Raw genomic sequence first — 27956 nt, 5'->3', positions numbered from 1 at the left:
ATTTATGGCCTCAGAGTGATGCCTCTTGTTCTCACCTGCCCAGCATCCATTTCCCCATCCTCTGTAACAGCACCCTGGTTGTCCTCCTAGAAACCACCCCACTCCCCGCCTTTCGTTCGTGGGGTTCCAGTGTGGTGGACGTCAGGACACACCTGCTCTCATCCCCAGTCTCCCACCCTCGACCCCTAACCCTTGAGCCCAGGTCCTAGGTCCGGCCAATCAGAGGATCCCATTTCCCTGGCCACAGTCTTCGGTTCGTGGATGGGACCCACGTCTGTCCCGTGAGAGTTAATCACAGGAATTGCAGCCACTGTGTGTGAAGAAGAGCTTTCTTTTCTCCAGGGTTAATTACCTTTGGTTACCTTTCAGACAATGGAGAAGGAAATGGCAACCCACTCCAGTATTCTTGCCTGGAGAATCCCGTAGACAGGGGAGCCTGGTGGGCTGCTGTCCATGGGGTCGCACAGAGTCGGACACGACTGATGTGACTTAGCAGCCGCAGCAGCTGAGCCTGGAGGCACCAGAAGCCAACACTGTGAGAGAGAATCTGCCTGAGGGTAAACCCGCCTCGGCAGGAACAGAGCTGAGAGATGGAGAGAAAGTGGAGGTGGGGGGGCACTGCTTGTTCACCTGGAGCCAGCTGTGTCTGAAGCTGTACCACAGAATTCTCAGTTATGTAAGCTGACACATTTCTCGTTTCTTGTTGAGCCAGTTGGAGTTGCACTTCCATCATTTACAGCAAAAGGCAAGACAAGCACCTACTGGATAAAGGCTTTTCAGATCCGGAACCTACTCTCTGGAAGTTCACAGCCCGCAGGGTGGATATTCAGATCCCAGAGAAATATCCCTCAACTAGAACTACCAAGGCAGAAAGGCAGAGAGCACAATGGCAAGAATTTTAACACCTGGCGTTTAATCTTGGTTAATCCCCATTCACACCTTCTTCTATCCCGGAAACACCACGCCCTCACCCCATTCTGATTTGGGGCTGGCTTTTCTCTCTTTGCCCAGCTCATCCAGCAGCCCAGTGACAGGCTGTCAGTTTAAGAAACTGGGAAGGAAACACACACAGGCCAGCTTATCACGCTCCTGGGCTTTGTTCACCAGCCCGACTGTTTCCTTCGGATGGGAGGACGCCTGTCACCAGGTCACAGACTTACGTTCAAAACTGGAGCCTGAGAAGTAGCCACGTTGGAGGGTCTTGACCTGAAGTAGGTGAGTCTGGAGAAAAGAGGGAGGTGAGGTCAAGACTAGGGGGAGAGGAAAGTATTGTCCGGGAGCTATAATGAGCTTTAAGGGTCCACGAGCCCCTGAAATTACAGTAGTGTGTGTGTGTGTGTGTGTGTGAGTACAAGTAAGTCTGCATAAAGAATGCAGCTATGCTTTTAAATCATATTTTCAAAGGACTCCATCACCTCCAAAAGGTTAAGTCCCCCTGGTCTAGGATGTAGCCATCCTTCTGGGGGTGGATGTTTTAGTCTATTCAGGCTGCTATACACAAAGTGCCATAGATTACGTGGCTTATAACCAACAAGTTTATTTCCATCAGTTCCAGAGGCTAGGAATTCCAACATCAGGGAGATTTTGGTGTTTAGTGAGAGCCCGCTTCCTGGTATACAGATGGCTGTCTTCTTGCTACATTCTCATGCAGCAGAAGGGGCGAGGGTGGTCTCTGGGGTCTCTTTTCTAAGCTTCATGGAAGGTCCACCCTCATGGCCTCATCCCCTCCCAAAGGCTCGCCTTTTTCCAGCATCACCGTTGGGGGTAGAATTTCAACATATAAATCCAGAGGCACACAAACATTCAGTCCACTGCAACGGGGAAACAAAAGCTGGAGTCATTATGTTACATCACAGTTTGACCCAGTGCACACGGCCAGCTTGTACCGGAGCTGGAAACTCATGAGCAACCAGGGCTGAGCAGGTTGTGTGGCTGGGAGGATGAGACGAGGAGTGCGGCTCAGCGTCCTGCCCCAACCCCGACTCGCGCGTCTTCAGATTCCAGCCTGGATGTCCGCCTGGCCCCCAGGGGCCCCTGCTCTGCGCCTGCCCCCGATGGCGTCCTGGGCGGTCCCCTGGTGTGACGCTGTGTCTGTTTGCATCCATTGATTGATGGCTTGGTGAAATATACGCCTCAGACTTCACTTGGGCTACACCACGCTCAGAGAGCTTCCCTTGTCCTGACAAACCAGCCCCTCCCGCAGCTTCCCCCTCTCAAGTAAGGACAGCTCGCCCATCCCAGGTGCCCAGGTCAAAAGCCCTGGAGGCATCTTTGCCTCCCCACCGTCTCTCACACTCCAAGTCCAGTCTATAAGCAAATCCGGTTGGCTGGACCTACCTTTGACCTTCAACATAGATCCCAAATCTGCCCCTGCCCTCCCTGTCTCTTCTCTATCCGACCCACTGACTGTCTCTCACCTGACCCACTGAAATTGCTTCCTGTTCCTTCTCCCTTGCCTTCTCTTCTGCCTCTTCTCCACCCAGCAGCCAAAGCTGACCTTTTTAAAACACTGAGACAAGTCATGTCCCACCTCTGCTCAAGACCACCCACAGACTCCCCATCTAACTCAGAAATTAAAAGCCAAAGATCTGTCATTGCCTACAAAGCCTCCCACTCTCCCTGCTTCCTCATCCCTTCTAGTCACTGGGGCCTCTTTGCTTCCTGCAACATGCCAAGTACAGGCTCGCCTCAGGGCCTTTGCACCTGCTCTGCCCTCTGCCTGGAATATTCCTCCCCCATAGATCCACACGGCTTCCTCCCTCAGCTCCTGCAGAGGTCACCTTCTCACGAGGCTTTCCATGACCCTTCCCTATCCATTCACCATGTCCCTTCCTGGCTTCATTTTTCTCTGTGGCACTTATTACATCAGGCATCCTTTTGTTTTGGCCTTGCCCACTGCGTATGAGACCCTAGCTCCCTGACCAGGGATCAAACCTGTGCCCCCAGCAATGGAAGTACAGAGCCCCAATGCACTAGACCTCTAGAGAAGTCCCTACATCAGGCATCTTAGCTAAGCTAAGTCACTTCAGTTGTGTCCAACTGTGCGACCCCATAGACGGCAGCCCACCAGGCTTCCCCGTCCCTGGGATTCTCCAGGCAAGAACACTGGAGTGGGTTGCCATTTCCTTCTCCAATGCATGAAAGTGAAAAGTGAAAGTTTCCTTTTTGTTTCTCTCTCTCATGGGACTGTAAGCTCCAGGAGGACAGTTGTTTTTGTCTGTTTTCCTCACTACTAAATCCCCAGCACTAGAATAGTTCTTAGAACATAGGAGATACTCAGTAAATCTGTTGAGTGGATGGACAGATGGACCATATTGTTCTCTCTTGTTTCCCTGTCTTGCCCTCCAAACCCGAAGTTCCTCGCGGGCAGGCATGATGTTTTGTTCCCTGCTATATCTATGAAAGTCTCATAGGGCTGGGCACATAAAAGCTGAATGAATGAATGATCAACTCCTTCCAATTGACAGATGAGGACACATGGATGCCAGAATGAGAAAGGGACTTATAAGGACATAGTAAGACACTAGTAGCCACCTCTAAACTCCCAAGTCTCAGGTCCCCTCCTGCCATGGCTGTCTATGGCTCCCCTGAGCCCATCCACGCTCCCTGGCTGGAGCAGGGGAGAGGGTTGACCAAACTTTAACCCTGGGTAGCCCCTGAAAAACGCTAGGGTATTTGACTTTAAACGAATTCCTTAATATCACTTTGGGTTTAGGGCTCAGAGTCAGCAGTCCTATTCCCTGAGTTTGAGACCCTGGTCCACTGCTCACTTCCTGAGGCTTCTTTTTGTCATCTGTAAAATGGGAACTCAGATAAGAGTAGTACCTACCCTACCATGGGGGAACCATGAGGCTTAAACCGAATGAGGCATTGAAAGAGTTTAGAATGGGCCTTGATGAGTGCTCAAGAAAATTGTCAACTGCCTTGAACAGCAAAGCGCCGAGCTGGAGGAGAAAATATCCAATCCCTTTCAAGTTTCCCTTAGGTGAATTCCAGCTAATTGGAACCCGGCCGGATGTGGTTTTGGGTTATAATGCCTCATTTAAGTTTCTGGGCACCTGGATGGTTGGTGTGATTTTCCCAGGTGACACTGAGCATATTATCTGGAGAACAAAACTCCTTTCAAGGTCAGAAATGCCTGGAGAGGCACTGGGGCAGCCAGAGAGAGGCAAAATCGTGGGCCTCAGTCTGCTCTGGGCTCCCCAGCTTCCTGGCTGGAATTACACCCCTCGGGATCCTGCCAACCCCAAAGTTGAGGCTGATTTCAGTGGAGGGAAAAAAAAAAAAAAACAAACCCACCCTCCCTCACTTCAAGGCACTGCATCTCATTTGCTGGCTGGCTGCCATGAAGTTTTTCTAAGCTTGGGAATAAAGTGTGTGTGCCACCTAACCCCGACCTCCCTTCTCAGGCTTAGCTCAGCCCCATCTCCCTGCAACACAGCTGCATCTGACCCCCAAGAACCTTCACAACAACCCCGCTGGCCCCACTTCCAGAGAGATGACCTCCCCAAGGTCACCCCGGGGAGTTCGTGTGTTTCTTTCTACCTCATCGCCCTGCTCAGTGATCGAACCCAACACTATCTGCCCCCTGGATTTAGAATCTGCTTTTACAGATGGAGAAACCGAGGCCCAGAGCGACGGGGTAACTTGCTCCAAGTCACACAGCTGGCAAACGCTAGAGGGACTGGCTGGCCTCCAAGCCCAGGACTCTGGCCAAGAGTAACGTGCTGGCTGGGCTTAGGGTCCCCAAGTGAAACCCAAGGTTGAAGAGCATTGGTCCTGGAAGCTCCGTGTCTATGTCCTTGTTTGGCTCAGTGGCTCCTGACACTTGGTGCCTCTGGGCTGTCTCAGCCCTTCTGGACCTTGGTTCTGACCATCAATGACGACTTTGGCTATTAGCAAACCACCTTCCTGCCTTAGCCTCCTCCTCCAACACTCTATTACTATTTTGGTAAGACCAAACTTGAAAGCGACTCGATTTCTCATTAACATAAATTTAAATGTCAAATAGATAACTAATAAATAGAATAAAACCATTCCAACAAATACAAGAAAAGTCCAGCCTCATCCCCCAAGTCTCACTAGACTCCGTTGCCTCCTCAAGGCTCCCCGTCTTTCAACAGAGGAGACTGACAGATGATTGGGGGGTGTTTAAGACCCTGCAGCTCTTACAGAAACTTTCTCCTTGAAGGGTTGAAGAAGAATTGAAAACTAAATAACTCAGCATCCTATGATTTAGAGACATTTAAGGATGAGTCCAGGTGCCACCTGACCTCTGTGGCAACACATTAAACAGCAATAAAGAATACCATTTGTATACATGAAAAATACACACAGACTGAACAGTATCAGTTTTGCAAAAATACCTCCAAACAAAAAGAGAAACATTAAATAATGGTCAGAGATTGGGAGGAGGTAGCCGATGAGCAGGGTGGTTGCTAGAAACACAGCATCTGTGTGTAGTTTTGAGAAAGGTCCCTTCTCTGTGTAGAAGCAGACCTTAGGGACACTGCAAGGCTCGATAGGCAGAGTGAATGAATGAAGAAATAAATGAATGAATGAGTGAGACATGAGAGGGGGCTTGCATGGACCAGTGATGTTCATTTCCCAGGAGGACTGGTTGTGTGCCAAAGTCTGTGTAAGCACTAACGTTTATTCTAAAATTTGGAGTTTTGGCTTCCAGAATGTGTTAGGGAAGAGCTCCACCCCAGTTATGAAGACCTCCCAGAGCGTCCCAGGCCAAAGCGAAGCTAATGACCTGGGATCCGAAGACAGGACCAGATGCCTGGCTGGTGGGGAAAATGGGGACATCCTTTCCAGACCCCGTTTTCCTCCTTCCACAAATCTTGTCTGTTGACTCCTAGGTCACTGACATGCCCTGATGGTGGGCAGTGTGTGGGCAGCTCTGGGGCTTTCCCTCACCTGCATCTCGGCCATCAGCCTCGTCTCCCCTGCCTGGTTCCAGACCACCACCTTCTCCTTCGGTGTCCTCACCTACTGTTCCTGGCCTCAGGGTGACAGCTGGAACCAGAGCTGTGGGACCTTCCAGTCCCTGGATGACATTCCTGACTTTGCCTGGAAGGTGAGACGTGGTCTTGTCAATGTATTGCAGTTTTGAGGGCTCAGGAGCAGGGCATTCTCAAATGCATTAGCGCAAAAAAAAAAAAAAAAAAAAAAAAAAGCCAAGTTCGGCCCACCTCTGTTCCAACCTCTGACTCTGTAGGTATGGGGTGGGGTCTAGCAATGTGAATTTTAGCAAACACCCAGGATGATTCTGAAGGCAGCTGCTGGCCCACGCAGTGCCTTTATACAAATTAGGAAATGGTGCCCCTTCCTCAGGACACTGTACTGCCATCTGCTGGAGAATTACTATAATCAATAGGCATTTCTGTGCTGACTCCCAGCTCCTAGAGTTGTGCAGTGCACAACCTGTACACACCTGCCTGGTCACCCTCTAAGCACTGCTAGGTTTGAAAACCACGGCTAAGATGTCGAAAGTCTCTGTTTTGATGCGAATTACCAATTCCACAATCAGGACAATGGGTTGGGACGCCCAGTTCAGCACCTCTAAGCAAGCCTGTGTGTGTGCTTAGTCCAGTCTGACTCTTTTTGACCCCAGGGACTCTTGCATCACCTGCACTGGCAGGTGGATTCTTTGCCACTAGGCCACCTGGGAAGCCCATCTAAGGAAGATTACACAGCCTTCAAAACCAGTACAAAGGTGCCTCTCTTGGTGACCCTGCTGTATAGCAGGGACTCAGTAAAGAGAAGGTGAAGGGGAAATCGCTCAGTCGGGTCCGACTCTCTGCGACCCCATGGACTGTAGCCTACCAGGCTTATTCATATAGTCAAAGCTATGGTTTTTCCAGTAGTCATGTAGAGCTTTGAGAGTTGGACCATAGCAAAGGCTGAGCGCTGAAGAATTGATGCTTTTGAGCTGTGGTGCTGAAGGTGACTCTTGCGAGTCCTTTAGACCCCAAGGAGATCAAAACAGCCAATCCTAAAGGAAGTCAACCCTGAATATCCATTGGAAGGACTGGTGCTGAAGCTGAAGCTCCAATACTTTGGCCACCTGATGTGAAGAGCCGACTCATTGGAAAAGACCCTGATGCTGGGCAAGACTGAGGGCAGGAGGAGAAGGGGACGACAGAGGGTGAGATGGCTGGATGGTATCACTGACTCAACGGACATGAGTTTGAGCAAAATCAGGGAGATAATGAAGGACAGGGAAGCCTGGCGTGCTACAGTCCGTAGGGTTGCAAAGAGTCAGACACGACTTAGTGACTAAAGAATAACAACAACAAAACAGGGATAATAATAGCACAGACCTTGGGGGGTTTCGAGGACTCAGCAGCTAATCAGTTAAGCAGAGGGAGTGCATGATTGTCCCACCCCAGTCGACACTGTCCTTCTCTCTCTTCCTGGCAGGTTTCAGCTGCAATGCTCCTTGGAGGCTGGCTCCTATTGGCTTTCAGTGCAATTCTCCTCCTGTCCTGGGCCCTTGCCCCCAAAGGACTGTGCCCACGGAGGGGCAGCGGTCCAGTGCCAGGGGTACAGGCAGCAGCAGGTAACTTTGATGTCACATATAAGTGTTCCAGACATGTTTTGGAATGAATGGATGAATGAATGAGCGAGCCTATAAGCAGAGACTTGCCTCCTCGTTGAATTTCAGAGATAAACCCTATGACTGCAGACTATTCCTGATCCTTTAACTAGCCAGAAATTGGGGGTAGGGAATGATATCCTTAACATCACTCTCTCTGGCCCTTATCCAACCCCAATCCTAAAAGTTGTCCTCCTTGTTTCTCTCCTGAGCATCCACTTTGCATCATTTTTACCAGGACCACATATACAGTTGGGCAGGTTGTGCACTGCACAAGGGCATCCAGCTGAGGCTGGGGGGGCTGAGAGCTGCGTTTGCCCAGAAGAAATGTTGTTGTTTCTGTTGTTTAGTCGCTAAGTTGTGTCCAACGCTTCTGTGACCCCATGGGCTGTACCCGCCAGGTGCCTCTGTCCATGGAATTCTCCAGGCAAGAATACTGGAGTAGGTTGCCATTTCCTTCTCCACGGGACCTTCGCAATCCAGGGATCAAACCCGTATCTCCTGCTTGGCAGGTAGATCATTTATCACTGAGCCACCTCCAAAGCCCCCAAGCCCAGAGGGTTGCTTTTCTCTAATTCACACATCGGCTTTGGATGATCTAGCTCAGGACTCGGTGGTAACCCTCATCCAATTAATTCTCCACCATCTCCCACCTGGATTAGAGGTGACCACCTCACACATCTTTCTGCTGCCACCCTTATCCCCTAGAGTCTGTTTGCCACACCTTGGCCAAGTGAGACCTGTTAAAACTGAAATCAGATCAAGCCACCGCGTCAGTGACTTCCTGTTACCCATGAGGCTCCACTGAGGAGGCCTTATTCCTTCACTGACCTCATCTCTTAACTGGCTTCGCCAGGCTCAGCACACGCCAGCCACATTGGCTTGCTTTCTGTTGCTCATAAGCACCAAGCTTGTTCCCTCTGCCTGGAATGTTCTCTTCTCAGATCTTCACAGCTTGCTCCTCCCACTTTATTAAGGGCACTGCTCAAATACCTCTCTCAGTGGGGGTCTCCCATGACCTCAAGGTAAGGGAGCTCCCCTCTCCTTAGAGTCTCCTTCCTCCTGCCTTGCTTTCTATTTTTTTATAGCCTGAAATATCTCATCTGCCTACCTGATTGTTGTGCATCTCTCTCCACGAGAACATCAGCTCTGCGAGGTCAAGGACACGTCTGCCTTGACATCACCAGCATCTGACACAGTGCTCCGCACATAGAGCTCACTAGATATTTGCCGAATCAATGAGTGGAGACACAGTCCTTGTCATCAGCTTTCACAGTGTCTAGTGGGGGTGGCAGTTATAACTCGGTGGATATTTGGCACAATAGGATGAGCACAGGATGTAAGGAAAAACTCCAAGAGGGACCTGACTCAGTGTTTAGAGGGGGTGTTAAGGAAGGCTTCCTGGAAGAGGCATCACTGAGATGAATCTGAAAGGAAGTTAACCAAATGTGGAAGGGCATTTCGGGTAATGCGAACATCAGGGGCAAAGGCACAGAGAGACAAGAGAGCAAGGCACAGTCAAGGAACTCCAAGTAGACAAGTGTGGCTGAAAGGGGGCTGGAGGTCACGTGACTCTCCTGCGCTGGGACTGCCTCCAAAGTGAGGAGGTATCTGGTTCATTTGCTTAGTATCTCTAGTGCCTTCCACAGAGCCCCTGACAGTTTTGCGGAATGAATACACAGACGGATGGGTGGGTTGGTGGATGCGTGGAGTGGGGTGTGTGAGTAGGTGGGTGAGCTGATGGATGCATGCATCAGTAGATGTAATACTGAATATATGGATGAATGGCTAGATGGATGGGGAAAACGGATGGGGGAATGGATGGATGCAGGGATTGGTGGGGGGCATGGGGCTAAGTGGGTGGTTGGACAGATGGATGGATGAGTGAATGCATAGGTAGAGGAATGGAGAGCCTGAGTGGACTAGAAAGTGGTTGAAAGGATGGGTGAGTAGGTGGACAGATGGGTGGAAGGCTGCTTGAGTGATAGGTGGATACAAGGATAGCTGAGCCAATGAATAAGTGAATGGATGATGGATGATGAGTGAGTGGATGGGAGGACTGGGATGCGAAGTCAGCCCAGGGCCCCTCAACCAACACACCGGCTTTCCTTCCTGCTGTCTCCAGCCATCGCCACCATCATGGGCCTGCTGGTTTTCCCCGTCAGCTTGGCCTCGCCGTTCGCCAAGGAAGCCTGCGTAGCCTCCTCCATGTACCATGGTGGTCAGTGCCAGCTAGGCTGGGGCTATGTGACCGCCATCCTCAACGCAGTTCTGGCCAGCCTCCTGCCCGTGATCACGCGGCCCCACGTGACTGAGGTCCAGAGGAGGACCATCTTCTTCTCCAGTGACACTGAGAGCATCATCCTTGTGCCAGAAACGACCAAATGAAAATATCTCAGGAGGAGAAAAAGAGCCCAGGCTAGAGTTGTATGAAATCACCACACACCCAGGTTCAAATCCCACCTCTGCTGCTTGCTTACCATGTGGCCTCAGGCAAATCGCCTCATCTCTCTGGACCTCAGTGTATAACTTCTGTAAAATGGGGCGGGGGAGGGGGTTGAAATAATGCCTACCTCGGAGGGCAGTTTTGAGAATTAAGATGCTGTGTATAAATAAAGCCCTTAGCATATGTTAGGCAAACTTTAGCTATTATTATTGTAATCCTGACCCCCGAGGATTGTGGTGAGCATAAACCTATTCATGAAAAGTGCCTGGGGGCAATTCTGGATCCATGGTCATCACTCAGATACTACACCTTTCAATGGGTATGTGCATATTCTCTCTCTCTTCCCTTCAGTTCTGTAACTCCTCCTCTTGGTGAATCTGGAAAGTATTCATTTTCCCATCAACGAGAACGTCCCCTTATAAAGGAGAGCTGGTCCAGTGTTGGGGTGGGGATTCGGCGGGGAGTGGGGTCAGGCATTAAGGACCTGTCTCACCCCTTCATGCAATAACCCCACTGATGTGAAAACCTCACCGTTACTTGGGGCACACAAGGCCCCTTGAGACCCAGTCCTGACCTCTCTCTTCAGCTTCTTTCTTGTCACCCACCCGACCCCGCGCCTCTCTCTCTGGCCGTGCTGACTTCTGAGCCCACAGTCCATCTCTTCACAGCTCCACACTGCTCTCTCTGCCATGGGGTACTGGAGCCAGCCTGTCACCTTGGCCGATCATGACCCAGTGCCCTGCTTTGGGAGCAGCACCTTCATCCTCCCTTCGGATGTGACCCTCAGCCACTTTCTGACTGCTTAGCCAATCGGGAATGGTCGGAATGACTGGTTCAGAGATGGGCCTGGAACCTGTATAAACCAGCATGGAGGAGAGCGGAGCCACGAGATGGACACAGATGGAGTGCTAAGGAGTTCACTTGACTACCTGGATCCAGCCACGCCTGCTCCCCCACCCGCAGGACCCATGGTGACAGGCAGCTCCAGGCTGGCATCCCTCTAGCTTGTGGCTGCACGGGAAGAAAGCGTGAGCCACTTTCTTCCCAGGGAAGGAAGCTGATTGGCCAGGAGTGGGTCATGTGTCCCCCTGGGGAGAGGGGGCTGTCAGCAATCTAGACTAGAAGGCCACAGTTATAATGTAGGCGATATAGTTTCCCAGAAGATGGGAGAAGTTGCTGGTCCTGGAATGGGGCAAGGATGCTGAGCAAGCGAAAAACTTTCAATGCCCAACTCCTCTCCTTAAGGGAAACTTGGTTATCCTCATTTCACAGAAGTGAAGACTGTAGATCCGAGAGACAGAGTCACTTGCCCAAAGTCACACAGCTGATTGGTGGCAGAGCTGGGATTTGAATCCAGGGCTGTCAGACTCTGTGATGGAGGCAGAATGCCATCTCTGCCCTGACCTAGCTCATCAAACTCTTTTGGTTTTAAACATTCAACTAAGACCATCTGTAAACAACAGTACTATATTATTATAGCAATTCTATTATTTTGAGAAACACATCGGCCACTGAGAATGCAGCCTGCATTCATCTCTCAGAAAATAAGGACTATAATTACTTTTACAAAGTCACAGAATAACAGAATAAGGTAATAGAAAACCTAGGAAGCTGCCACATGGTGTGCAGATGGACTCGAAGACCCTTGGTATGTTTGAAGTGTCATCAGAAGCACGTTGATGGAGGTCAAGCTTGAGTGGGAAGATTTCAGGAACCCTAAGCAGCATCCCCAGGTGGCTCAGACGGTAAAGGGTCTGCCTGCAATGTGGGAGACAAGGGTTCAATCCCTGGGTCGGGAAGATCCTCTGGAGAAGGAAATGGCAACCCACTCCAGTACCCTTGCCTGGAAAATCCCATGGACAGAAGAGCCTGGTATGCTACAGTCCATGGGGTCGCAAAGAGTTGGCCATGACTGAGCGACTTCACTCACTCACTCACTCAAGCAGCATCCTCAGTGCAAAAAGCAGCAAGCAGATAGATGCCAACAAGAAGAAGCCCAAACAGCCTCAGGTCACCCACCTGCGCTTGAGATGAGCCGCCTCCTCTGTGTAATAACCTTACAACAGTCCCCTGCCATCCAAGTTCCTTAATCATCTCTCTTGACCACGCAGCGTGGCTAGGAGGATCTTAGTTCCTTGACCAGGGATTTAACCTGGGCCCTCGGGCAGTGTGGCGTCCTAACCACTGGACCGCCGGGGACGTTCCCTTTCATTTTCTCTCTCAACAATTTCAGCAGTGCCAAAGGGAGCGATTCTTCAGCCTATGAAGCAGAAGCATTTCCACAGACACCATCTTTATTTGACAAGAGACAGAGAGATCTGTCTCATTTTTCTCTTCATCATAATAAGAGGCGCTCTTTGTTTGGAGGAGCCCTGCCCCTACCAAGGCTGGAAATCACTGTGCTTGCTCCAGAAGTCTGAGTAAAGGATGCCAGGAAGATACCGGAGGAGTCCTGCCTAACGCCCTGATGTAATGGAAAGTCCCCAGGGCACTGCAGGGTTTGGAGGGTCATCTGAATTCTGCTAGGTTGACTCCGAGGATCTGATTGTGTGGGCTCAAGCTCTCAGTGATTCCAGTGGCTTCAAAGCCAGCAGCACAGAGCCCCGAGAGCCCTTCTCTGAGTCAGCAGAACCCAGTGCAATCCAGTCGGCGTGGGTTTTGCTCCTGCCAAGAACTGATGGCCTCACCATACCCCCTCCAGGGGCTCTCTCACAGCCGAGAGGGCTCAGAGCTCATTCCTCCCCCAGTTCTCCTGCAGGAGCTGTATTCTCAGGTTTCAAAGTTTCCCCTGAGAACCTGAGCAAGAGATGATGGGAACTCAGGGAAACTGAGGTCTCTACCAGGAAATCGTTCCTAGTGATGCTCAGGCCAGAGGGTCCCAGTGAAAGAAGAGGGCCAGGACTGAATCCACAGCCAAAAAAAGTGAAAGTGTTAAGTCACCCAGTCATGTCCAACTCTGTGCGACCCCACAGATTATAGCCCACCAGGCTCCTCTGTCCATGGAATTTTCCGGGCAAGAATACTGGAGTGGGTGGTTGTTCCCCTTCTCCAGGGGATCTTCCCAACACAGGGATCAAACCCGGGGCTCCCGCATGGCAGATGGATTCTTTATCATCTGAACCACCAGGGAATCCACACCCAAGGGAGGCATTACTACCTCCAGTTTGCAAAAATGAAAACCAAGGCTCAGAGAGATAAAATCACTTGCCCCAAATCACATAGCCAGGAGCTGGCAGACTTGGGATCCTAAGTCATCACTCCCCAAACGTGGACAAAGATACAGAATGTAATTTTAGTTGGTGCAGTGAGAAAGTCATTCCCACATCAATCCTGCTTGAAGTCCTCCAAGAAGAAAAGCTTGTCTGGTGCTGTCTTTAACTTCTCAGACTCTTATTATATCTCTTTTGAACAGCGAGAGAGCAGGCTTCAGGAAGAGCCTTCGGTGGGAAACAAGACTTTGGTAAAATAGTAGTATTCATTTCTACAACCATCTTCTATTTATGCAAATGATCCTGGCTTGCTCTTAGCTTGAAGTTTAAAAAGTGAGTTGATTTATGGGATCTCCCTGGTGGTCCAGTGGCTAGGACTCCATGCTTCCAATGCAGGGAATCCAGGTTTGATCCCTGGTCAGGGAACTAAATCCTACATGCCACAACTAAAGATCCCACATGCTGCAACTAAGACCCAGCACGGCCAAATAAATAAATAAGTAAAAATTTTTTTTAAAGCTGAGTTGATTTAAAGAAAACTAGTAAAGATATAATAGCGCACAGATATGGTCCAAATCATAAAGGGGGAAGCAGGTGAGTTGAGTTTGGAAGAAGCTGTCATAAAACTTGGGGAGAAGACTCATTGATTGATGGATCTAATGTCTCTCAAACTTGAGTATCTGTTTGAAAACAGAGAAGATATCTAAAGTAGTTCCTCCCCCTGCCCTTAGCTGTACCCTCACCTCCCTTCCCTGCCAGGCTGCTGGAACCTCAGGCCTGGGAGAGGAGGAGGAAGATGGAACAGGACGGCACACATGGGCACTGGCCCTTCTGAAACGGGATGGTCGGGACCTCCTCAACTCTTTGTGTAAGTGCTTCTCAGCTGTCCCCGTGGACTCTCCCAGACGCCAAACGGAAAGCTTGAGGTGAAAAGAAAAGGGAGTATGGTTTAGAAGGGAAATGGTGGAGCAACCAGAGGGGCCTAAACCCAGCATGTTGTCCCACATGGGAACAGCATCATTCAGGTGAAGACACGGAGACAGACAGTATCCACGCACTCAAGGCTACAAGGAGCTCCCCGTGCAGAGGCCTCAGGTTCAATCCCTGGTTGGGGAACCAGACCCCACGTGCCGCAACTAGGAGTTCCCCGGGCTGCAACTAAAAAAAGATGCAGCACCGCAACTGAAGACCCCACATGCTGCACATACACGAATAAATAAATATTAAAAAAGAGTCATCACAAGCTAAATAAATGGCTGTCTGAAGCCACTGAGATTTGGGGTCGTTTGTTACACAGCATCGCTTGTCGTAACAACTAACTGATACAAAGGATGAGACCAGTTCCCCCAGCCTTGAGCTTTCTGGGGACAGATCAGGCAGCTAGCATGAGACTCTGTCCCTCTCCGGGTCTGGGTCAACTGGGGTGGGCTGAGAGGAGTAGGGTATGAGGACGCACTCTTCAGCAGGAAACATTTCTTTCTTTCAAATCAAAGAGAAAATCCTCCAACACAGAGGCAAGAAATAACCCAGGTTCACACAGTTCTGTTTATATATATTTTCTCTCTATTTAGACACGACTCTTCAGTAAACAGTAATAAGATATGTTGGCAGCACTGAGAAAAGGAGAGCACTCCGGAGATAAAACGACTCCCACGCATTTGATTCGGGGACACAAGGACACACACGCAACGTACAGAGACCCGAACAAACACAGTAAGCCAAATAAATAAGCACTGTTTCAAATCACAACCACGACGCTCTCTGGAACACCACGAGAGAAGGCAGAGAAGAGATCTTGTGCTGTACTTTCAGACCAGTCTCTTAAAAAATAAATAAGAATCGGAAGGTCTAGGACCTGGGTCTTGCTAAAATAACATCCTCTGTAGTGAAGAGTTGAGTGGCAAAATAAAACTCTTATCTAGAGGGAGATTTCATACATGATCACCCGTCTCGGGAAGGCAGAGGGCCAGGGCGGGGAGATGAAACTTTCACAGAGTGCTCTTCGGAAGCGAGGTCCATCTCTCGTCCATCCCACCCAGGACACCCCACTTGGGCGGAAGTTCAGATGCAGCTGAAAGTGCTGGGTCCAAGGGAAGCGCCTTCACAAGCATGCCAGGCAGGGACTGCTCCCCCTCCTGGTTTGCTGAGGATGGGAGGACAGATGCGCCCCTCTGTCAAGGTTTCAATGTGCTTGATGAGTCTCCTCTCCTCTTCAAAATCCTACCTGCCATTCTTGGGAAGAGCATCCTTCTGGGACTCTCTCTGTTTCTCCTGACTCTGGTCCATTCTCCGAAGCAGAGAAGGGCTGGCATGACTGCTCTCCCAGGAGGACATGTAGGCAGGGTAAACTAGCTCGCCTAGGGTCTGTTTAGGGGGTTGGTGACCCTTTGTGTGAAGATATGGAGGGAACCATTTCCAGGCTAGGCTGTGACCCGGATGCCAGTTCATCAGCTCATTTTTTTTTTCCCCAAGGAGAACATCCGCCACACCCTACCCTGGCCAACCTCTGTCCTCCTCTCTTCCCTTTGTCCTGAGTTAGCAAGGGCACTTAAGGAAATGCCAGCCTCCTTGAACAAGTGGCTTGCACCAACACACACCTTCCAAGCTTCTGGAACTCCAGACCCAATGCAGGAAGGAGAGGCGAGGTCCTCCCTAGGATGAGAGGAAGGGGATGTGGGCTCTGCCCTGCCCGGAGCAGGGGCTCTGAGGAGGACCATGAAGAGGCCTGTCTCAAGCTTACAGACCCTTCTCACAGCCTTTTGTTGAAAGAAGAAAAAAGTCTCTCCTGGGGCCAGGGGGAGGAGGAAAAGATGAGAAAACCCCAAAACTGAAATCCCCAACCCCAGGAGAGATGTGCAGAGGACCCCATGTGCCTTTTCTAAATGGGGGCTGGGGGGAGTCTCAGGACACAGGTGGCTCAGGTACGAAGAAAGTGGGGAGGGAGAAACACTTGCAGTCCCTCCTCCAAGCCAGTGGTTCTCGAACGGGGGGCTACCTGGCAATGTCTGGAGAAGTTCTGGATGTCATAAGGCGGGGGGCGGGGCAGGGGGTGGAGGGCACTACTGGCATCTAGCAGGGAGAGGCCAGAGATGCTGCTCAACCCCCGACACTGCACAGGACAGTGTCCTTCAAAGAAGAATTCCGTGTCAGCAGCGCTCTGCTCCCAGCCACGCTCTGGAACATCTCCAAAGGCCCCTTCAGAGCTCAGAGGCAGCCCCACAGACCTCTCCTATACCCGTTTCCGAAAAGTTCCCAACCCAAGTCTCATCGGACAAGACAGCCTGGAGGGATGGGAGGGAAAGGAGAGGAGACCATTCTGGAGACCACGAACAAAGATGCTCCTCTGCCCACCAACAACCCCCAACTTCCACAAGGGAGAAATCCCAGGCTTGGGCGATCTTTGGTCAAACAGGAAAACGTAAGGCTGAACTGAAGGGGCAACCCCTCCACCGCACCTGCCCAGCGGCCAAAGCTGGGGTGCTTGCTCTTTGCACAGAAGTCCATGCTCGGGAACAGACATCAGGACCTCGCTCCCCGGGCGGCTGGGAGGAGAAGCAGGCGGGACAGGCGGGCGGGCGGGCGGTGGCGCGGCCCTCACTTGTTCTCAATCAGGGTCTGCACCTTGTACACGAGGTCCCGGGCCAGCTTCAGGACCTGTTTTGTGTTGTGTCGCTCAGCCATCTCTGAAAGAGCAGAGAGCAGAACCACATGAGCCTTCTCTTTGTTTGTCCTTGGGCCACACTTCCAGCAGAGACCCTGAGAGGTCTCTGGGGCACCCCCATCCCCATCACCAACTGGTATCACCCCCAGAGTGGCTCTGGAAGCACAGACTTTGGGGACGGCCTGTGACTCCAGACCTCAGTTTCCTCATCTGTGAAATGGGAACCATAACAATACCTACTTCACAAGGTTACTGTGAGCTCAAACGGGATGAAGTGTGTTTGTTTAAAAAAATGTGCGTCTGTGTGTGTTTAAAAAATGTTCGGTCTTCTCACCATCCTCCTACAGACACAGGGACTGGGCACCTTTTAAGAAAGCAATGTTGGGCACACGGTGGATGCTTCAAAGCAGAGAGGAAAGGAAGCAACAGAAGGAGGTGGGGAGGGGAGGGGAGAAAGCACAAATAGCCATTTTGTCAAGAATAACACACAATGATCAGCTCTCTGAAAAATAATAATCCTAAATTTAGACATTTGTCATAAAGAAATCATCTGGTAGGAGCAAAAGACGCTAAGACCATGGTTCCCAAACTGGGTGCCGAGGGTACCCCTGTGAGCTCATGGCAATTTGGGGGGAAATACAGCGATCTTCCACACCTGTTAAACACCACATAAGCTGCTAATGGGAGTGAGTGAGTTTGCAATTTGCGCTCCTATCAATGGCTTTATAGCGTTGCAAAAAAACCAAGTTTTCAGCAAGCAGTTGCCATGATAAAAGCAAGTATCATGTGAAAATCACTATGGAAAAGGAAGTGAAGGTGGTGAGTTCAAACTGATTCCAAAATTTGAGAAGTTGTGCAAAGTCCAACAGGTGAGAATACCCACTAGAAACTGCTTGTTTAAATATAAAATATAGTATTTTCTTTTGACTTATGGCTACTAAGTTGTTAGGATAGATATACTTATCAGGTGGTTTGGACTTAATTATTCAATAGTTACTGAACGGTCCGGGATGCCATGAAAATTTCACAGAGACACTAGAGGTGCTATGAACTAAGAAAGTTTGAGAACCTCCACGCTAAGATATGAATTGCTTTGGGTTCTCACAACCTCAAACCAAAACCAACGTAGATGTTAAACCAGAAAGGATGGTTCAGTAAGTTATGAACAGGTGCTTGAGGTATATTCTGCTTTCTCAAAAAATTATTATATGGAAAATGGTTTTAAAAATATCAAGTGGAAAAAAGCCTAGATACAACTGGATTCTGTGATGGCTGTTGTTTAGTCACTAAGTCATGTCTGACTCTTTGCGACCCCATGGACTGTAGCCCACCAGGCATCTCTGTCCATGGGATTTCCCAGGCAAGAATACTGGAGTGGGTTTCCATTTCCTTCTTGAGGGGATCTTCCCGACCCAGGGATTGTCTCTGGGTGTCTCCTGCATTGGCAGGTAGATTCTCTATGGCTTAGCCACCATGTACATAAGTTTGGAAAAGACTGAATGAAAAAATAAATATTTTTGAATGAACCTGTTAAGTGCAACATGGTTTTCTGGGTTTGATCCTAGAGCAGAAAAAGGACATTAGTTAAAAACCAAGTGAAATCAAGTAAGTCTGTAGGTTAATTGATAGTACTATATCAGCGTTAATTTCTTTGTTGTGATACATGTATGAGGATCAGGTAACATATTAACATTAGGGGCTGCTGCATTAAAAGGTACAGGAAACTCTCTGTACTATCTTTGAAATTTTTTCTAATAATAACTAATAATGTTAATTATTATTATATATTATTAACATATAAAATATATTAATAATAATAACTAATAATGTTTCCAGTGTAAGGTCATCACTGGTGGCTTTTTTCTTTTTTTGCTTTATCCAAAACCTTTAGTTTAAGAAAATGTTTTAATAGTCATAATAGCAGCAGCTTCTATTCAAAGCAACAGTTGTGAGCCACGTACCACATGACTGATGGGCCTGACATCCCTGTGGTCTCATTTAATCCTCCTGACATCTCTCTGATGGAGGTGTCAGTATCATTTTATTCCCAAGGAATCTGAAGCATGGAGATGTGAAGTCACTTGCCCAAGGTCACACAGCTCCTGGGTGGCAAGACTGTGCCTTTTCCATGCCACCTTCCTGTGTCTGCTTTCCCTCCACGTCAACCCTCTGCAGCAGACACCCTCCCTCCTGTTCCCAGGTGAGGAAGCAGATGTTTAGAGAGAGGGGAAGTGACGTGTCTATGGCACAGCTCCTTCCCAGTGGAGCCAAGGTTGGCCCCTGAGCCTAATGTCAACACCCAGGCCCCTTCGGCCAGATCCTGAGAGAAACACACATGGAGCACTCAGCATTACTAGATGTCAACTCATCCACTGGGAAATAGCCACCGGAGGTGGGCAGAAGCCTCCTCCGTCCCCTTCATCTTGAATCAGTCTCAGGGACTCTCCATCCATCCCTCTCCAGGACCCAGGAAGGGGCCCTCCAGAAGCCTGCCCACTTCAGATGAGACCCTGATCACGTGGGTACCGTTAAAAAATTTGATGATGTCTGTGAAATCCATGTTGTTCTCCAAGATGATGTCACGGTAGACCTCCACCAGCGCCAGCGCGATGAACAGGACGTAGTGGGCGGACGAGACGTGCTTGGCTGCCCAGATGGTCTCCCAGACGGAGAAGACGTCATCATAGATGAGTTCTGCCAAGACACCAAACACACACGCATGCACGGGGAGAGTCCCCCACGGAGCTCACAGCACTGCCCGCCCTCGAGAAGGGTCCCAGGCTGGCTGTGCTCTGTGCTTCTGTCCTGGGGCAGCAGCCAGAGCTCAGGCCAGGACACGGGAGACCCGGGCACTGTCATCTGACAGCAGCCTCAGTTTCCCCTTTTTCTGGAATAGGCTGGGCACACTAGGTGGGCTGTATGTTTCCAGCTCCAACATCCCGTGAGTGGAGGAACTGTGCACGTGCAGATTTAGTTTTCCTTGACTTGTTCCTGCCCTGACCCTGGGCCAGAGTCCTGCTCTCTGCCTGCACCCTCCAGCTCCTTGAGCACTCGTGGGGGTACCTCCCCTTCCCCCTGCACCCAGGCAGAGTCGGCTGCTGCTTCTGAGTCTAGTAAAGAGAGACAACAGAGTAAGGATGAAGAGTAAGGCTTCCTGTGTCCAATAAAAATCCGTCTGAATCCCGGCTCCATCACTTATGAGCAGGGTGACCTTGGGCTAGTTACTTCCCCTTCATGAGCCCTTCCTTTTCCAAATCTGTAAGCATGGTGATGTTGGTGGCAGAGGTTGCCATCTCTTTCTCCAGGGGAATCTTCCCAACCCAGGAATCAGACCTGAGTCTCCAGCATCGATAGGCAGATTCTTTACCACTGAGTCACCAGGGAACTTCACATGGTATGATACCGATAGTAATAAAGGACTGAAGAGACTTCCCTGGTGGTCCAGTGGTTAGGAGTCTGCTTTGCGATGCAGGGGACACAGATTCAATCCCTGTTTGGGGAACTAAGATCCCACAAGCCCTTGCACTGCAATGAAGAGCCTGTGCACTGCGACAAAAGATCCCACGTGTCGCAACTAAAACTCAAAACAGTCATATAAACAGATACATAAATAAATATTTTTTAAAAATAAAGGGCTGAAGAAATAATACATAGAAATGGCTCAGCACAGTGCCTGGCCCTTAATAAATACCTTTATGGGTTAGGGGATTCCCAGGTGGCTCAGTGATAAAGAATCAGTCTGCCAATGCAGGAGACTCAGGAGACCCGGGTTGGATCTCTGGGTCAGGAAAATCCTCTAGAAGAGGAAATGGCACCCCACTCCAGTATTCTTGCTGCGAAAATCCCATGGACAGAGGAGCCTGGTGGGCTACAGTCCATGGGGTCGCAGAGAGTTGGACACGACTGGACAATTGCGCACATATGTATGCACAGAGGTTAGATATTATTACCAGCATTATCCCAAATTGGTATGGTAGCAATGCGCTGTGTCAGACATCATTTCTCAGTCACATGGGACAGATACTCCACGGGCTTCGGAGTTCTTGGCCTCTGATAGGCCGCTTAACAGAATGGTAGGGAACTGGGCTTGCGCAGACAGATGGGGGCTCAGATCCCGGCTCTGTTATTGCTGGGTCTGAATTTAGTTCTTCTCAGCCTTAGTTTCCCCATCTGTAAAATGGGGATTGTGACAACACCTACTACAGTGTCTCTGCAAGATAAGGTAGGTAAACTGTAGTCAGAACTCAACAAATAGGTATTACTCTCGTCCAGTGGCTTTGTCCCAACACTTCCCAGCCTCACTGCTGTGGTATCTTTTCCCCCTGGGATTCTGAACAAGGTCCCAGTGGGAAGTGTGTACCTCGCTTGAAATCCAGCAGGAACCAGCGGTAGCAGAAGTAGAAATGAGTGTAGTCCCCATTCTGATGCATCAACTCGAAGAGCTCTGAGTCCAGGATCTGTCAGAGGAAGGAAAGAAAGGCATCAGCCTCCCAGGCAAAGGCTGGCCACAGGGGACATCCCCACACCAGACACCGCACAGCCCTTAACAACCGGGTGGAGTTTAAAAATGGCCAAAGAATTTGAAGTGGAAATCAATCTGATGCAACCTAACCCAGTCTTCCTCTAAAGAAGATATGCAAATAACCAATATGCACAGGAACCATGCTTACCATCATTAGTAATTAGGAAAATGCCACAATGAGCTACTATTTCATATCCACTAGGGTGGCTATAATAAAAATGACAGACAACAAAGGCCTGGGAGGATGGAGAGAAACTGGAACCCTTGTGTGTTGCTGGTGGGAATGTAAAATGGTGCAGCTGCAGCTTTACTCGTAGGTACATCCCCAATAAAAATGAAAACCTACGTCCACATAGAAACTTACATATGAATGTACACAACTGTGTTATTCATAATAGCCAAAAAGCGTAAACAACCCAAGTACCCATCAGAGGATGAATGGGGACACAGAATGTGGTCTATCCATGCGATGGAACATTCAGCAATGGAAGGAATGGTATATCGATACATGCTGCAACGCGGACGGACCTTGTGAACATCTCACTCAGTGAAAAAAGCCAGACACAAAAAGCCACATATTGTGTGACTCCATTTACGTGAAACATCCAGAATGGGTAAATCTACAGAGACAGAAAGTAGACTAGTGGCTGCCAGGAGCGGGGGAGAGGGATTGCTGTTAATGGTGGTGGTGTTTGTCATTGTTTAGTTGCTAAGTCATGTCTAACTCTTTGGCGATTCGATGGACTGCAGCCCGCCAGGCTTCTCTGTCTATGGGACTTCCCAGGCAAGAATACTGGACCGTGAAAGTCGCTCAGTCGTGTTCGACTCTTTGCGACCCCATGGACTATACAGTTCATGGGATTCTCCCGGCAAGAATACTGGAGTGGGTAGCCATTCCCTTCTCCAGGGGATCATTCCAACCCAGGGATCGAACCCAGGTCTCCCGCACTGCAGGCGGATTCTTTACCAGCTGATTTCCTTCTCCAGGAGATCTTCCTGACCCAGGGATCAAACCTGAGTCTGCTGTGTTGGTAGGTGGATTCTCTACCACTGAGTCACAGGGAAGCTCAGGGGATAGAGATTCTTTATCAGGGTGATGAAAGTGTTCTGAAATTAGATAGTGATGATGATGTCACACCTGTGACTATTCTAAAAACCAATGACTCAAACATTTTAAAAAGGCAAATTTAACAATATATGAATTTATCTTAATAAAGCTCTGTGTACGTGTGTGTGTGTGTGTGTGTGTGTGTGACAGAAACAGAGAGGGAGAAATATACTCAAATATTTCTTTGTAGTCTGGAGGAGGAAATGGCAACCCACTCCAGTATTCTTGCCTGGGAAATCCCATGGATAGTGGAGCCTGGTGGGCTACAGTCCGAGGGGTCGCAAAGAGTCAGACACTACTTAGCGATAAAACAACCACCACTTCTCTGCAGAAAAGGACCAATACAATCAAATGTCCCGTTAAGGGAAGGACTGTGTTTTGTTCATCACTGTAGCCACAGTGCCTGGGCCAAGTAAATGCTCAGTAAGAATGAGTCCAGTGGAGCTGACTTGAGCTATTGAGTCAACGTTAAGTTGAATTGAGTTTTTCAGTTTAACTCAACTGGGCTGAGTGAAGTAGGACTGAGTTACTGAGTTAATTTAAACTAGGAATGGCTATTAAGTTCGTTTGTGGTCCATTGGGTTGAGCTGGAATAAGTTATGTTATTGAGAAGCTCAAGGTCATACCTGGATTAGCGACCTCATGTTGGCAAAGTGTGTGTCCATGGCGCCCCCGTGGGGGAAGTTCTGATTCATCCTCTTCATGAGCTCGGTGAAGCAGCTGAAGGCGAGGGCCTCTGGGGAAAGAGTACAGGAGAAAGAGTCAACTCTGCCACCGCCCAAGGTCCCAAAGTGATGGTCCGAGGGTATGAGCCAGTTCATTAAGTCCACAGCCAAATAAGAAACGTAAGGAAGTGGAGTATACGCATGCACACCATTTCAAGGGATGCTCTCCAATCTTTCACTACGTACCTCCCACCCTAGAGGTATTGAAATAGAGCATCCTTTCTTTTAGGAAAGAATGGTGACAGCAAATGCTCTGTTTTAAAGATCCCTATTTGCTCTAATAAAAAGTTGACGATATTTGGTCCCACGTCTTGAAAAAAATTCTGCGGGGCTCATGAAATTCTCATGTCTGAGAACCACTGTATTAAAATAACAACTGTCAATACTGGAAGGGTGTTTGCAGGTGTTATGCAAAGGCAGGGTCAAATAACTTTGGGAAATGCTACGTAGAGAGTGACTATATATACGAAGGAAAAAAAAAGGCTCTGAGCATTTCTGTAATTTAAAAGATCTGTGTTGGGAATTCCCTGGCGGTCCAGTGGTTAGGACTCCACACTTTCACCACTGAGGGCATGGGTTCAGTCCCTGCTCCAGTGGTTAGGACTCCACACTTGTACTGATGAGGGTGTGGATTCAGTCCCTGGTTGGGGAACTGCTAAGATCCTGCAAGCTGCATGGCACAGCCGAAAAAAAAAATCCGTTTCATACTGTTCAACCCAGTGTTTAAAATAATTTGAAAACAGTACCTATTTTCTCTTAACACCAAGTAGCTTTAGAGAAAGTTATGAGAAGATTACCCAAGTCACCACAGAATCTTGTTCATTTTCTTTATTTTTCAGAACAGTTTAGATTTACAGAAAAATTGAGAAGAGTGTAGAGTTTCCATATACCTCACACCTAGTTCCCCCCATTACTAACATCTCCCATTAATATGTACATTTGTTACAACTAATGACCTACTGATGATACATAATTAACTCAAGTCCATAGTTTTTTACCTTATGGCCTTTGCTGTTCCAAGAACTCATCTGAGAATTACATTATACACAGCTGTCATCTCTCCTCAGGCTCCTCTTGGCTACAGCTGTGACTCAGACCTTCCTTGGTGGTGGTGACCCTGATGGCTATGAAGAGTGCATGCCAGGTGTTCTCCGGGATGCCCCTCTATTGTCTGATGTTTTTCTCATGATAAGATCGGGGTTATGGGTTATGGTGAGAAAGACCATGTAGGTGAGGTGCCACTTGAGTCATATCACATCAAGGGTGTACAGTGCTGATGTGGCTGAGGACGGCGGACGGCCTTGGCCACCTGCTAGAGGCAGTGTTTTCAGGTCTCTCCACTGCAGAGCTTCTCTCTCACCTCCCACCCTCTTCCACAGGGAACTTTCTGGAAAGCAGTCACTATGCTCAGCTCTAAGAGTTGGGAGTTATACTTCTCATTTTTAAACAGCTTTATGGAGGCTTGCACACCATAAAATTCACTCTTTTAAATGTACTGGGTTGGCCAAAAAGTTTGCTTGGGTTTTTCTGTACAATGTTCTGTACGATGTTACAGAAAAATCCGGGCAAAATTCTTGACCAAACCAATATAATTCAGTGGTTTTAGAATAGTCAGAGTTGCAAACCATCATCTCTATCTCATTTCAGGAACATTTTCACCATATATCGGCAGTCATCACCTATTGCCCTCTCCTCACAGTGCCTGTCAAGCATGAGTCTATTTTCCATCTCTACAGATTGGCCCTTTCTGGAAGCAACCTGACCATGATGTTGCTAAAGTGCCCAGCTTCTCAAATGTTCCTGAAGCCAGTTTTCCTACCTTACTGGTTTCCTCATTACTACACGGAATAAAATCTTTGTTCACTTTATTTGTATGTGAGAGTCATGTAACCTTTTGAAAATTACATTTTATCGGTTCTGAAGGTCATCCACTGAGCTGTTTGAGGGCATTAATCCAGTGGAGACAAATTAAGTCCATTTGCCTGCACATCTTTTCTTGGTTTTTGAAGTGAATTTTGGGTGGCAACAGAGCTTTAACTTTTCTACCCCTCTAGTTCTTGTTTTTTCTATTGATATTATGTATTTGTTTTTATTTCTGGTTTGTATACCTTCAACAAATTAATCTGAATTGGCGATAGCAATGGTTGGGGATTTGCTTTTATGGTTAACTATCTGGTGAGTTCTGTTGGGTGTATAATGAAAGTTTGTTCTCTGTTGGGTGAGAAATAACAAAGAATCCAATTTCATGGTCTTTTTTCTTTTTTGCTTTGTTTCCTTTTGGGGGGATCTGTTTGTCTCTTTGCAACCTCAGGTCAATTAAGAATCACATGCTCACTGGAAGAAAAATGACTCAATTTTTGTGTTTTGGGCTCACTACATTCAGCAACATTTTAAAGTTTTTGGTGTACAAATCTTGTACTTCTGTTAAATTTATTTATAAATATTTTACTCTTCTAGAGGCTACTGCAAATGGAATTGCTTTTCTGTTCTCATATTTAGATTGTTCATTGCAATAGTATAGAAATATAATTGACTTCTGTATAAGTCCTATATCCTGCAACCTTGCTGAACTTATTAGTTCTAATACTTTTTTGACTCCTTAGGATTTTCTGTATGCAAGATCATGCCATCTTCAAATATAGATGGTTTTATTTCCTTTTCAATCTGGACATCTCTATTCTTTTTTCTTCAGTAATTGTCCAGGATAGAGCCTTTTGTGGCAGAAGTGGAAATCTTTGTCATACTCTTGACCTTGGGTGAGAAGTATTCAGAATTTTGTTGACATTACTTTGTCAACAAAGATCCGTCTAGTCAAGGCTATGGTTTTTCCAGTGGTCATGTATGGATGTGAAAGTTGGACTATAAAGAAAGCTGAGCACTGAAGAATTGACGCTTTTGAACTGTGGTGTTGGAGAAGACTCTTGAGAGTCCCTTGGACTGCAAGGAGATCCAACCAGTCCATCCTAAAGGAAATCAATCTTGAATATTCATTGGAAGGACTGATGCTGAAGCTGAAACTCCAGTACTTTGGCCACCTGATGTGAAGAGCTGACTCATTTGAAAAGACCCTGATGCTGGGAAAGATTGAGGGCAGGAGGAGAAGGGGACAACAGAGGATGAGATGGTTGGATGGCATCACCAACTCAATGGACATGGGTTTGGGTGGACTCCTGGAATTGGTGATGGACAGGGAGGCCTGGTGTGCTGCGGTTCATGGGGTCTCAAAGAGTTGGACACGACTGAGTGACTGAACTGAACTGATTCAGAATTTCATCCCTGAGTATTAGTTGTGGGTTTTTCAGAGATGTCTTTTATCACGTTGAGTAAGTTCTCTTTTGTTCTGAGTTTGCCAAATTTTTTTTTTATGAAAGGCTGTTGAATTTTGTCTGATGACATGATCATGTGACCTTCATCCTTTATTCCATGAATGTAGTGAATTGTACTGATTGAACTTCATATATTGAGTCAGCCTTGCATTCCTGGGATAAATCCCAGTTGATCACGATATATAATTCTTTTTATATCTTGATGGATTCAGTTTGTTAGTGTTTTCTTGAGGATTTTTACCTTGATTTCATAAAGGACATTGGTCTGTAATTTTCTTTTCTTGTGATGTCTTTGTCTGGTATTGCTATCCGGGTACCAATAAGGCGTCATATAAGGACCTGCACCATAGGATGAGTTGAGAAGCGTTCCCTCCTCTTCTAAGTTTTAGAAGAGTTTATGAAGTACTGATATTCATTTTTCATAAAGTGTTTGGTAGAATTCACCAGTGAAGCCATCTGGGCCTGAGATTTCCTTTGTTTTCATTCATGTTTATATAACCAGTGGCTAGCAAAACCTTGGATGGGTGTCAGGCACCTGGAAATAAGTGTTGGTCAATGTAGAATAAAAGAACTTTTTATTTCACTAAGACCTTGATGTGTTCACTGGACAGGTCTTCTGAACCCTGGCACTGACTCAGTTTATGGAGTCGCAGAGTGAGGTTAACCTTTCTTCTCTGTCATGAGAAGGAAGCCGGATCCCCAGCCTGGGGGCAGGGAGGGTACACTCACCATCATCCAGGATGACCAGAAGTGGGGCCAGGAGGTCACACATGCCCTGGACATAGCCAATCTCAATGTGCTGCCAGATGTAGCTGCAAGAGACACACAGGATGGCCAGCGATGGCACCCACAGTCTGCCTCTCCAAGCCACTCCTCCTTTCCTCTCACCCTGCTTTGGCCCCCATCTCTCACCTGGACCAACTCCCTCAACCTCTCGCCTGTACTCCCATCCTGTCTTATTCTCTTCAAGCAGCCTATGCCGTCACCAGGATGACCTTCTTAAAGCTCAGGAACCTTTACGGCTCTTCACTGCGTGACAAGGCAGTGTCCAAACTCCTTCACTGGGGGTGCCAGGCGTCTATTGCCTCCTCCCAATCCCCCTTCACAGTCTCACACAGCACTTCTCAGGACTTCTCCCTTCCCGCTGCACTGAGGCATTTACCTCTGTACAAACAAAGCACACACTCATGCGCCTGTGTTTCTGCCTGAGCCGCTCCCTCTGCCTGGAATTCTCATCTGCTTCTTAATAATCGTAACTACTGTTCACTGAGCATTTACTGTATGCTCTGTCCACTCTATATGTATTTATCACTGAATTCTCAAACTAATCATATGAAAAAGCTACTATCATTATCG

At 48.3% G+C, this 27956-nt stretch overlaps 2 protein-coding genes across 4 annotated transcripts in view; one reads left to right on the top strand and one right to left on the bottom strand.

Moving 5' to 3' along the window:
* Positions 1-341: 341 nt before the first annotated feature.
* On the top strand, positions 342-10450 carry LHFPL7 (LHFPL tetraspan subfamily member 7). Its single transcript, XM_010814124.4, has 4 exons — positions 342-1215; positions 5865-6082; positions 7429-7567; positions 9729-10450. Exons 2-4 carry the CDS (start codon positions 5882-5884, stop codon positions 9989-9991), a joined length of 603 nt encoding a protein of 200 aa, XP_010812426.1. The 5' UTR covers positions 342-1215; positions 5865-5881; the 3' UTR covers positions 9992-10450.
* Positions 10451-14793: 4343 nt separating this feature from the next.
* SGSM1 (small G protein signaling modulator 1) overlaps positions 14794-27956 on the bottom strand; it is a 74039-nt gene continuing 60876 nt past the window's right edge. For 2 of the 3 annotated variants that reach the window (XM_005218060.5, XM_005218061.5), the window contains 5 exons: positions 27330-27412; positions 23176-23285; positions 21280-21376; positions 19446-19613; positions 14794-16941 (listed from right to left, as the gene is read on the bottom strand). In XM_005218060.5, the coding sequence (XP_005218117.1) occupies positions 16853-16941; positions 19446-19613; positions 21280-21376; positions 23176-23285; positions 27330-27412 (547 nt within the window). In that variant the 3' untranslated portion in view covers positions 14794-16852. The remainder of the gene's footprint in view (positions 16942-19445; positions 19614-21279; positions 21377-23175; positions 23286-27329; positions 27413-27956) is intronic. The other variant, NM_001192421.2, reaches the window with a different exon arrangement.

This window comes from Bos taurus, chromosome 17, assembly GCF_002263795.3.
Source record: "Bos taurus isolate L1 Dominette 01449 registration number 42190680 breed Hereford chromosome 17, ARS-UCD2.0, whole genome shotgun sequence".
Taxonomy (NCBI): Eukaryota; Metazoa; Chordata; class Mammalia; order Artiodactyla; family Bovidae; genus Bos; species Bos taurus.
This window is presented reverse-complemented; position numbering and strand designations above follow the sequence as displayed.